Source organism: Pelobates fuscus, chromosome 11 (assembly GCF_036172605.1).
Source record: "Pelobates fuscus isolate aPelFus1 chromosome 11, aPelFus1.pri, whole genome shotgun sequence".
Lineage (NCBI taxonomy): Eukaryota > Metazoa > Chordata > Amphibia > Anura > Pelobatidae > Pelobates > Pelobates fuscus.
Genome location: NC_086327.1, coordinates 5,115,932 through 5,128,424, shown reverse-complemented (window position 1 = coordinate 5,128,424; position 12,493 = coordinate 5,115,932). Strand labels below are relative to the sequence as shown.

The following is a 12,493-nucleotide window of genomic DNA, read 5'->3' as shown; positions in this document are numbered from 1 at the left end:
AGTATCGGGGGAAGAGGTACTACAGGTATTCTTACTGGAACACTGTTTCGAGAAATTGCCTACCGGGGTTCGGGAGTGGGTCAGAGATAGAAAACCCTCTACCCTACCCGAGGCGGCCCGGTTGGCAGACGAATATACTGATGCTCGCAAACTGGACAGTACTGTGGTTAAAGTTCCGACCAGAGTGGAATACCGACCAGCAGCCCCTCCGATTTCAACAACCTACCAACCCCCAGTGCATCGCAGCCCAGTAGTACCACCGTCCAATAATTATGTACAGCCATCCAAATTTAATGCCCGGGATTATTCCCAACCCATCCGGTGCTTTCTGTGCAAACAGTTGGGACACAAGCGCCCGGAGTGTCCGCTGAACCAAGCTAACCAAGCTCAGTCCTGGAGGAGAGCAGCCAACCCGAATCAGCGACCACCACAGCCTGCTGCTCACTGTGTAGAACAGGAGGAATTCTGGGGTATCTTGCACGAAGCCGACCCGGTGCAAGCCGCCCATCAGGACAATCGCCAGCAACACCGGCAGACTGTGAAACTAAATGGCCGAGTGGTAAATGGACTTAGAGACACAGGAGCCACCATGACACTGCTCCAAAAGAACTTGGTCTCAGAACACCAGCACACCGGAGACACAGTAGCCGTGAGGGTAGCAGGGGGAGCCGTATTCCGGTTACCTGTTGCCCGTGTTCACCTGGACTGGGGAGTGGGCGCTAGACACGTGGATGTTGGGGTTATGAAAGACTTGCCCGCTGATGTGCTTCTTGGTAATGATTTGGCCCCTTTGGTTTCGGCCTATGCTCCAATGGGTCCCTTGGACGTTAACCCAGTGACTACTCGCTCTCAGACCCGTGCCTCTGGAACCAGCCCACCTGCCGAGGAGGCCCAGGTAAGACCCTTTTCCCCGACTGACACCTTAGCTCAGACCCCCTTACGTTGGGATTCCCCAGAGGAGTTTGGGAGGGAAACCCGGGCAGATCCTACCTTACAAAAGTACAGGGACAGAGCAGACGCTGGAGAAGAAGGGATAGACGGAGAGCGGTATAAGTGGGTGGGGGACAGGCTATACAGAATCCCGAAACCTTCCCAGAAAAAGATAGCCCCTCCGCAGAACCACCAGCTGGTGGTACCCGCGAAATACCGGCAGGAGCTTCTGCGGATAGGGCACGATGTCCCTTTAGCAGGACATCTAGGGTCACGACGCACAGCCTATAGGATCTCCCAGAATTTCTTTTGGCCCAACTTCAACCAGGCTGTGCGGATATATTGCAGTACTTGTGACACATGTCAACGGGTAGGAAAACGGGGGGACCACCCTAAGGCTAAACTATCAGCGATGCCTATTATAGGGGAGCCCTTTTCCCGCATAGCTGTTGACATTGTGGGTCCACTGGCCAGGGCTAGTCCATCAGGCAAGAAGTATATTCTTACTGTAGTGGACTATGCCACTCGCTATCCAGAGGCAGTAGCGCTGTCGAACATAGAGGCAGAGACAATTGCTGATGCCCTGGTGAGGATTTTTACCCGGGTTGGGTTCCCTAAAGAGATCCTCTCCGACCAGGGAACCCAATTTACTGCGGTGCTCACCCAGCAGCTGTGGAAAGTATGTGGCATTAAACCCTTGCTTAGCTCGCCTTACCATCCACAGACTAACGGTCTCTGCGAGCGTTTTAACGGTACCCTCAAGCAGATGCTGAGGACCTTTACGGACACTTGCAGGGACTGGGAGAGATTCTTGCCGCACCTTCTGTTTTCATACCGGGAGGTGCCCCAGGAATCTACTGGGTTCTCCCCTTTTGAGTTACTGTATGGGAGACGGGTCCGCGGACCCCTAGATCTCATCCGGGGACACTGGGAAGGGGAGACCGAGCAAGAAGGGACCCCCATAGTACCATATGTTCTGGAACTTCGGGACCGCATGGAGAAACTGTCCCTGATGGTAAGGGAGAATCTCCAGGCGGCCCAGGGGAAACAGAAGAGGTGGTACGATCAGGGTGCCCGACAGCGAGCCTTCCAGGTGGGGCAAAAAGTATTAGTGCTCAAACCTGTGAAGGCCAACAAGATGCAAGCCTCTTGGCAAGGCCCGTACAGGATAGTGGCGCAGATCTGCGATACTACCTATTTGATAGCCAGCTGTTCCGACGAAAGGGTCCAGAGATCCTTTCATGTGAACATGCTGAAAGAGTATCAAGAACGACCTGAGAACATTGCAGCTGTATGTGCCCCAGCTGCAGATGACCCGGAGAATTTGTCTCTCCCTGATCTATTAGAAAGGGACCCCCAGACTGACCTCACCTCCCTCGTACAGTTAGGAGACAGGTTAAACCCCACAGAAAAGATCCAAGCGAAACAGTTGTTATGGGAGAAGCAAGCAACTTTTTCCCAGGAGCCAGGTTACACCCACCTCGCTATACACAAGGTAGAGACCCCCGGACAGACCCCCTTACGACAGCCGCCCTACCGTATCCCTGAAGCAGTCCGAGATGGAATGCGGAAGGAGATACAGGAGATGACCCAGCTTGGGGTCATCGAACCCTCTGACAGCCCTTGGGCTTCACCTGTAGTCCTAGTACCGAAGAAAGATGGGACCACCCGGTTCTGTGTGGACTACAGGCGACTCAACGAGCGGACTACCACTGACGCCTACCCGATGCCCCGGGTAGACGAATTATTGGATCGTATTGCCAGGGGACGTTATCTGACCACCATAGACCTATGTAAGGGCTACTGGCAGATTCCCCTGGCCGAGGATGCTATCCCCAAGTCGGCCTTCGTCACCCCATTCGCTCTGTGGAGCACATTCATGTCGATTAGAGTGTGACGTCATCATAGCGCGACCCGCGAGAAAGGGCGGGCGCGCAATAGAGACATAAGTAGCTTCTCACACTCATTCCCGACAGGGCCATTGAAGGGATCATTGGATTCCGAGCGCGCAGCCCGTTACAGCACCCCACCGCCTGCTACAGCATTTCATCAAAGGTAAAGAGACCCTCTACAAACAACGAGCAAGCAAGGAAGGAGCCTGGAGGACGCATTGCACAAAGGAGGACTGACTACATGTTCCTCTATCCTGGCACAGACCGGAGATAATCCCTTGGACGCAGATACAAACAACTAATGATACAGGGAATCCTCTGGCCTCTAACTGTGGTGAGATCTAACCATTTAACACTTGGAGTAATAACTACTTATAATCATCAGTGTATACACATTTGGACTGTAAATACTTTTTTCATTTTTTTCTCATTTTTTCTTATATTTTTTTCTTCTTTTTACTGTTTTATTTTTTGGACATTCTCTTTGTTTTTTCACATATATATTTTTTCTATACTACTGATAAATTTTTTCTATATTACTGATGAATTTTTCTGTACAGTGTATATAAGAGATAGAGGGCTCTCTATCATATAGTGCCTTTGTGCACTTTACTTGATTATCTTTTGCGGTTTATATTGGGGGCTTTTTGTATATATTAATTATTGTTTAGGTGCAATGGTAGGATTGTAGATATATTTTGTTAGTCATCAAGTATACCTTTATGATATTCTATTCGCTTTGATTATTTAAATAAAACTATTTTTGCAAGAATTAGCTTCTAAGCAGTATTTATACAGAGTGCGGTATCCTTTTTTGTTGCATATATTATTGGGAGGTACCAGGAGTGGGTTACCCGGATATCCAGCACCTGTTAGATGGAAGAGTGCCTGTACATTTCTCTTCATCGTCACCCCATTCGGCCTGTACCAATTTAGGGTCATGCCTTTTGGGATGAAGAATGCCCCGGCTACTTTCCAACGGATGGTGGATAGACTCCTGGATGGCTTCCAAGAATTTGCCTGTGCATACTTGGATGACATAGCGATCTATAGTGGGTCCTGGGAGGAACACCTGGTACACATAGGGGTAGTGCTGGATAAGATCCGGGCCGCTGGCCTGACATTGAAGCCAGAAAAGTGCCATGTAGGTATGGCAGAGGTACAGTACCTGGGTCACCGAGTGGGATGTGGGAACCAGAGACCAGAGCCCGCCAAAGTAGAAGCGGTGGCTAACTGGCCCACACCCACTACTAAGACCCAGGTATTGGCCTTCTTAGGGACAGCGGGGTACTACCGACGTTTCGTTCCTGACTACAGCTCTATTGCTAAACCCCTGACAGATCTGACGAAAAAGAATTTGCCTAAGCAGGTCCTGTGGTCCCCGGCTTGTGAAGCTGCGTTCCAGGCACTGAAGCAAGCTCTCGTGAATGCCCCTATCTTGGCTGCCCCAGTCCCTAACAAACGCTTTCTCGTTCACACAGATGCTTCCATGTATGGACTGGGGGCTGTGTTAAGCCAAGTTGGGGAAGATGGAGGAGAGCATCCTGTCGCATACCTCAGCCGAAAATTACTACCCCGAGAAGTGAGTTATGCGGCAGTTGAAAAAGAATGTTTAGCCCTAGTCTGGGCATTGAAAAAGTTAAGTCCCTACTTGTATGGGCAAGAATTTTCCCTTGTAACAGACCATAACCCCCTCGTTTGGCTTAACCGGGTCTCAGGCGACAATGGGAGACTGCTGAGATGGAGCTTGGCATTACAACCGTACAATTTTACTATTAGCTACAGACCCGGTAAGCTGAACGGAAATGCGGATGGCTTATCACGACAGACCGACATATCCACCACCTCGTAAGTCCGGACATCCCCAAGTTGACCCGCCACAGGGTCAAGCCGGGTCTGCCGGAGTGTTCCACAAGGGGGGAGCCGTGTGACGGAACCATCCGTCTGTCTAGTACTCTTGTGGATTCGGCTATTTTAGGCCATCCGTCTAAAGGACTGATTTGGGATGTTATAAAGTATGTTTTACCGTTCCAGCCTGTTTTCCAGCCGTTCGCCTCGTTTCGCACGAACTCCCTGTCTAACATATGGGTGGCCGCCATCTTGGGACTGTTGCACGTGTTCGCGGCCATCTTGTGTACGAACAGCGGTGTTTGCCTGTGAACGCATGGAACTAAAAACGGATACCCAAACAGGCGAACACCGCTGAGACCTCCATACACCCAGAAGTTCGTGTTGGAACAACCGAACGACGAGCCATTCGGTAGTTACTTGTAATCAGCTATGGGGAATCCAGCGAACTCGGAGACAGTTGTGGATGCTAAGGATTTCGTGTGATTTTAACCGGTGAACGGAGACCGACTGCAGGGCCGAAACTTGTGGAACTCTTTTCGGCTAGAAGATCTGTGCAGTCGGTCTAAACTTCAATCGTCCATAACTCCCGAACCCCTTAACCGAATGGGCTAAGATTTGGACAGAGTGTTCCCCTAACCAAGACCTTTCAAGCGGTGCTGGACTCAAGGGTGTACCCCCTGGTTTTGGGGTACATCCATAACTGGGGTGAATTGTTGTACAGTTTAATTGTGTTATGTGATTATCTGAGGGGAGGAGAGGTGGGGGTGTTACCCTGTGTATAATTGGTTATTTTCATCCTCCCCCTGGGAGTGCCCTGTGTGTGTCTTTTCCTAATAAAAAGCAGGCTGGATGTTCCAGTCCTCAGATCTTGTTTTGACCCTCAACACGGAGCTTCAGTCTCGTTATTGGGGGGATTCTTATTTACGCTCAAGGACTATTATTGGGAACTTATGCCGTTTGGTGGATATCGTTACTCGAGAGATTACTACTTCCCCTGGTTATGGTTCGTGGATTATACAGAATACGAACAAGGACTTGATACGGTGAGAGGGGAAGGTAGACTAAACAGTGACTTACTTATTAAGACAAAAAGGTGTCTTAACAATAGATATTTATTTCCTTGCATAGATCAGTTATATAGAGCTTTAGAAGATGCTGTAATTACACAAACTCATCCTGGAGAAATGTCTTTCTTTGTTTTTTAATGGTTTGTTTATGTGGAATTATTAAGCATCAATTCGTTTTTTTTTTTTGTTTATTCCCTAAATAGGGAGCTGTAATAAAGGCCTCAATTTAATATTTTTGGATAAACGTTGAAATGATTTAATATTAGTTGATATACTGACATATTTTTACATATTTTTACATATTTTTGTCATTTTTATATTTTGGAAAAAAAAGTCTAAAAGTTTATCAAAACATCTAAAATCGTTTTAACGGCTCGTCCAAAAATATTACGATGAGGCCAAACTGATAAAAACAGAAATTTATCAAATCATCTATTTTTCGAGCCTTTAGCCCAAATCTTACAGTTTGTTGTTGTTCTGTTCAGTTCACGGTTTAGTGCATAAATAACATGCAGGTTGGGCTCGCTGTCTCATTTTTACGTCCCCCCATTTACACTTGCTCCGCAGGTCGCCCAGACCCCCCTTTTGGTCTAAGAGTCCTTAGCTTCACACATAACTCTGTGACCCTCGGGTGGAATGCTGGGTTTGACGGGGGTGAAAAACAGCAATTTCGAGTCAGGTGAGGATCTAAAGTGTAGAGCTATTACATTATATATTGGGCAACTCTCACAATGTTCATACTAGATGGGCCGAACGGTTCTTATCTACCGTCACATTCCATGTTCTATGTTCAGACAGACTAATACTGAGCAGCAGATTTTACACTCAAATTGTTTAGGATTAAACTAACATCCCATTAACTAACACAACCTCACTCCATGTCAACTTACACAACCTCACTCTGTGTCAACTTACACAATGTCACTCCATATCAATTTACGCAACCTCACTCCATGTCAACTTACACAACCTCACTCTGTGTCAACTTACACAATGTCACTCCATATCAATTTACGCAACCTCACTCCATGTCATCTTACACAACCTCCCTCTGTATCAACTTACGCAACCTCACTCCATGTCAACTTACACAACCTCACTCTGTATCAACTGACACAACCTCACTCTGTATCAACTTACACAACCTCACTCCATATCAACTTACACAACCTCACTCCATATCAACTTACACAACCTCACTCTGTATCGACTTACACAACCTCACTCCATATCAACTTACACAACCTCACTCCGTATCAACTTACACAATCTCACTCCGTATCAACTTACACAATCTCACTCCATATCAACTTACACAACCTCACTCCATGTCAACTTACACAACCTCACTCCGTATCAACTTACACAACCTCACTCCGTATCAACTTAAACAACCTCACTCCATATCAACTTACACAACCTCACTCTGTATCGACTTACACAACCTCACTCCATATCAACTTACACAACCTCACTCCATGTCAACTTACACAACCTCACTCCATATCAACTTACACAGCCTCACTCCGTATCAACTTACACAACCTCACTCCATATCAACTTACACAACCTCACTCCATGTCAACTTACACAACCTCACTCCATGTCATCTTACACAACCTCACTCCGTGTCAACTTACACAACCTCACTCCGTATCAACTTACACAACCTCACTCCGTGTCAACTTACACAACCTCACTCCATATCAATTTACACAATCTCACTCTGTGTCAACTTACACAATGTCACTCCATATCAATTTACGCAACCTCACTCCATGTCATCTTACACAACCTCCCTCTGTATCAACTTACACAACCTCACTCCATGTCAACTTACACAACCTCACTCTGTATCAACTGACACAACCTCACTCCGTATCAACTTACACAACCTCACTCCGTATCAACTTACACAACCTCACTCCGTATCAACTTACACAATCTTACTCCGTATCAACTTACACAACCTCACTCCGTATCAACTTACACAACCTCACTCCGTATCAACTTACACAACCTCACTCCGTATCAACTTACACAATCTCACTCCGTATCAACTTACACAACCTCACTCCGTATCAACTTACAACCTCACTCCGTATCAACTTACACAACCTCACTCCGTATCAACTTACACAACCTCACTCCGTATCAACTTACTCAACCTCACTCCGTATCAACTTACACAACCTCACTCCATATTAACTTACACAACCTCACTCCATGTCAACTTACACAACCTCACTCCATATCAACTTACACAACCTCACTCCATATCAACTTACACAACCTCACTCCGTATCAACTTACACAACCTCACTCCATATCAACTTACACAACCTCACTCCATGTCAACTTACACAACCTCACTCCATATCAACTTACACAACCTCACTCCGTATCAACTTACACAACCTCACTCTGTATCAACTTACACAACCTCACTCCATATCAACTTACACAACCTCACTTCATGTCAACTTACACAACCTCACTCCATATCAACTTACACAACCTCACTCCGTATCAACTTACACAACCTCACTCCATATCAACTTACACAACCTCACTCCGTATCAACTTACACAACCTCACTCCGTATCAACTTACACAACCTCACTCCGTATCAACTTACACAACCTCACTCCGTATTAACTTACACAACCTCACTCCGTATCAACGTACACAACCTCACTCTGTATCAACTTACACAACCTCACTCTATGTCAACTTACACAACCTCACTCCATATCAACTTACACAACCTCCCTCTGCATTAACTTACACAACCTTACTCCATATTATTTGTATTATTTTATTATTTATATAGCGCCATCAGATTCCGTAGCGCTGTACAATGGGTATATCATATTACATAACCTCACTCTGTATCGATTTACACAACATCCCTCTACCTGATATAAAAGTCCCTTCTGTTTAATCCAATTTTTTTTATTTATAATTTGTTCAGTTATAATCATTCACACTGAATGTCTTTATACATTTATGGATTGTTTGATTAGTACGAGTTACCCGAGGTAGTCCATGCTCTAATTGCATTAAAGCGGCTCTCACGCACTCTGTAACATTATCTCAGGGTTTGGTGGAGAAGGTAACAATGTCTCTTTTAGGTACCGATGGCCGGGAGCCGGAAGTTTCATGTACGTTGATGTATTCCCACCTGAAGCTACGGTTTTCACCATCACGGGGCTGAGAGGGAACACGACCTATAACTTTTCTGTGAATGCGGTCAATGTTCTAGGAGACAGCGATTATGCGGACAGTGGGGCTATCATCAGCGTCACAACGCAAGGTGACCATCTAGACTCCAAGTGGGAGATTTATCAACAATGTGCTCCAAAGGGAGCTCTTTATTTTATCTCAGATCTGTTCCTATTTATGGTCTAATAAGTGTTGGCTTTTCTCTTCCCAAATTCTGCCAATTTACACTGAATTATCCATTTATAAAAAGTCAGCCAAATACAGATAAAAAAAGGCCGAAAGACGAGAACCACCATACTGCTGTAAAAAATACTTTTACATCACAAACAATATGACACCTATGGAGCAAAGCAGCAACAAATGAAAAAATAATTCACAAAAATGTCTGCGGTGCTTTGTTTAATCTGCTGTTGTGTTTCTGTATTAACCCTATCATAGCCTTGCACTATCCATCCTATAGTGTCTTTTTGCAATTAGATCAGTCGATCACGTTTGTATGTATGTATGTATGTATGTGTATGTGTGTGTGTATGTATGTCAGTATGTGTGTGTGTATGTATGTATGTCAGAATGTCAGTATGTATATATGTATGTGTGTGTGTGTGTGTGTGTCAGTATGTATCTATGTGTGTATGTATGTATGTGTGTGTTTGTGTGTGTATGTATGTCAGTATATATGTGTGTGCGTGTATGTGTGTGTGTGTATGTATGTGTGTGCGTGTATGTGTGTGTGTGTGTATGTATGTATGTATGTGTGTGTGTGGGTGTATGTATGTCAGTATGTATGTGTGTGCGTGCATGTATGTATGTGTGTGTGTGTGTGTGTGTGTGTATGTGTATGTATGTCTGTATGTATGTGTGTGTGTTTCTGTGTATGTATGTATGTATGTATGTATGTATGTATGTACGTATGTATATGTATGTGTATGTATGTATGAATCTCAGTATGTATGTATGTATATGTGTGTGTATGTATGTATGAATTTCAGTATGTATGTATGTGTTTGTCTTATCGCACACTTTCTATATTTTTTATTAGAATGCTGTTTTTCTTATTAAATTTACAGAGGAAAAGAAAATCAAATAAATGACAGAATAAAGATCAGAATTACAATATGAATTTATTTTACTTGCTATTAAGTTATAAAACATGAATTAGTGTACGTTTTATAAATGATAAAATGGTTAGAAAAAGATTGATGGGGTTGGGATTATGGCTGGATGTTATTGGGAATGTAGGGGTTAAACATATTTGTTTGTTTATATGTTTTATGTAACATGTCCAGAGATTATGAGTACCATTAAATTGGGTGATAGTAACAACCCCTGGATGTTGGGCTAAGGTAACATCCCCAGGACGTACTTGGAAACCAGAGTAATCTGAATGTACCTTTCCTGGTTAAATACTTTGTTATTATTATTATCTGTATGACGTGTTGATACTGTATGCTGCAGTGGGAAATATCGCCCCCTAGGGAGGAATCCCTGCTATTGCATGTGCTCATTAGACGAGCATTAGTTTGAGGGTGAATCAAAACATTTGTTTTTTTGTTAATTTAATCCGAAAACAAATATCGCCCAATAAATTAATGAATAAACGAATTGGCCATTCGTACTGGCCATTCGTACTGCTATTGTGAGTGCATGAATCCCTATTTAGGGGGGCATTCCGAAAATTATCGGAAAAAAACTGAAACAAAAATTCTTAGTGCTCGTAACCTGAAATAACATACAATGTATTCTCTTGCAGATGATCACAGAGTGGTGATTCTCACAGCCCCACCACCCGTCGCACTACCAGAAGGTAAGATAAAGGACAAACAGACCATAAACATGTGATATTATAGTTAGAGGTTTGATGGGTAATCCTTCCTGCGCTTAACGTGGAATTCTTTGTAATTAATTAGGTCCTTCTAATATTGTGTGATTCTTAGACAGGTGATAATATATCATTTTCTCCCAGCCCCCTCTTTGTTGCCGATGCTTATAGTGGCGGTGTGTGTTGGTGCAGCGGCCCTTCTGATGTCTAACGTAGGACTTGTCTGTTGCCTGGTAAAAAAATACCGACAGAAAAAACTAAAAGGTAATTACAAAATACGTCTCCAAGCCCATGGGGGATTTATTAAGCCAAAGGCTTAACACCTTTATGTACAAGTTTTAGAGCGTTTTACGAACATTTTTATTTTCCTACTTTGGGAAGTAGAGCAGTGAGAACAAAGCTCCCTTTTCTGGAGCTCTGGTATTTCCACTTTATTGGTGGCAGCCGGCAGATTCACGCCTTTGACATGAATTAATTTTCATGGGAATGGAATCATTCTTGACTCATTAATTTTTTTGAGAGGAATCGTGTAATTACCGGCTCTCATACTGCGTTTACTCCATGCGTTTGACATAGATTGGATGGTTCTCTCTGCTTGATCCAGTGGCCCTGGGGATACATTAACTCTCACTATGATTCTGTGTGTCTATTTCTTACAGGAGACGGAGAAAAGAAAGAAGAGGGGTAAGTGGATAATAAGATGTACCCCTGATTCTCTAGGACCCAATGTTTATCTGGAGATTATTATTGGCTATACGTTCTCCAGTTAACTGATGGGTTACACCACCATCTCGTTCCTGATTTCTCCACTTATTTACATTGTTGTGATTAGATAACAGAGATATTTTTTTTATTAACGATCTGTTTGTCCCCTCAGAGCAGCACAAAGCACACTAAATGAGTATGGAGACAGGGAGCTCATCAACACTCATGCAAAGAAGACATTGCTGATAGACAGTGGATCGGAGACGGGATCTAGTATGTATCAGGTGAGACCACTGTGGTGGGATGGGGTCTAGTGTGTATCAGGTGAGACCACTGTGGTGGGATGGGGCCTAGTGTGTATCAGGTGAGACCACTGTGGTGGGATGGGGTCTAGTATGTATCTGGTGAGACCACTGTGGTGGGATGGGTTCTAGTGTGTATCTGGTGAGACCACTGTGGTGGGATGGGGTCTAGTGTGTATCTGGTGAGACCACTGTGGTGGGATGGGGTCTAGTGTGTATCTGGTGAGACCACGGTAGTGGGATGGGATCTAGTGTGTATCTGGTGAGACCACTGTGGTGGGATGGGGTCTAGTGTGTATCTGGTGAGACCACGGTAGTGGGATGGGATCTAGTGTGTATCTGGTGAGACCACTGTGGTGGGATGGGGTCTAGTGTGTATCTGGTGAGACCAGTGCGGTAGGACGGGGTCTTATGTGTTGTAGAATTTTTAGAGGACCTTGAACACACATTTTTTTCAGGGAGTACTCTCACTAGGGTGCTTTAAAACACAGAGGGCCCTAGCCCAGACAAATCCATTGGAACAAAAAGTAGGTTTCTTCAGCAGGTAGACTTTTGGTATTGTGGAGTACAAAAATGTAGATGTTTTGGCTCCCTCTGAATCTTGTTCCTTATAAAGGTTTTCCTCAATAAATTCTAAAAGAATAACCTAGCATAAAATATCTGCAGCCATCCATCTGACTACTATTCTCATCATCCCCAGTG

General features: G+C 44.5%; 1 protein-coding gene across 1 annotated transcript in view; it reads left to right on the top strand.

Annotated features, from left to right (window-relative positions):
- Positions 1-12,493, top strand: part of NPHS1 (NPHS1 adhesion molecule, nephrin) — an 88,019-nt gene that overhangs the window by 74,062 nt on the left and 1,464 nt on the right. Inside the window, exons 23-28 of the mRNA XM_063436921.1 lie at positions 6,308-6,419; positions 8,875-9,056; positions 10,716-10,769; positions 10,929-11,048; positions 11,444-11,468; positions 11,662-11,773. Coding sequence (XP_063292991.1) covers positions 6,308-6,419; positions 8,875-9,056; positions 10,716-10,769; positions 10,929-11,048; positions 11,444-11,468; positions 11,662-11,773 — 605 coding nt within the window. The remainder of the gene's footprint in view (positions 1-6,307; positions 6,420-8,874; positions 9,057-10,715; positions 10,770-10,928; positions 11,049-11,443; positions 11,469-11,661; positions 11,774-12,493) is intronic.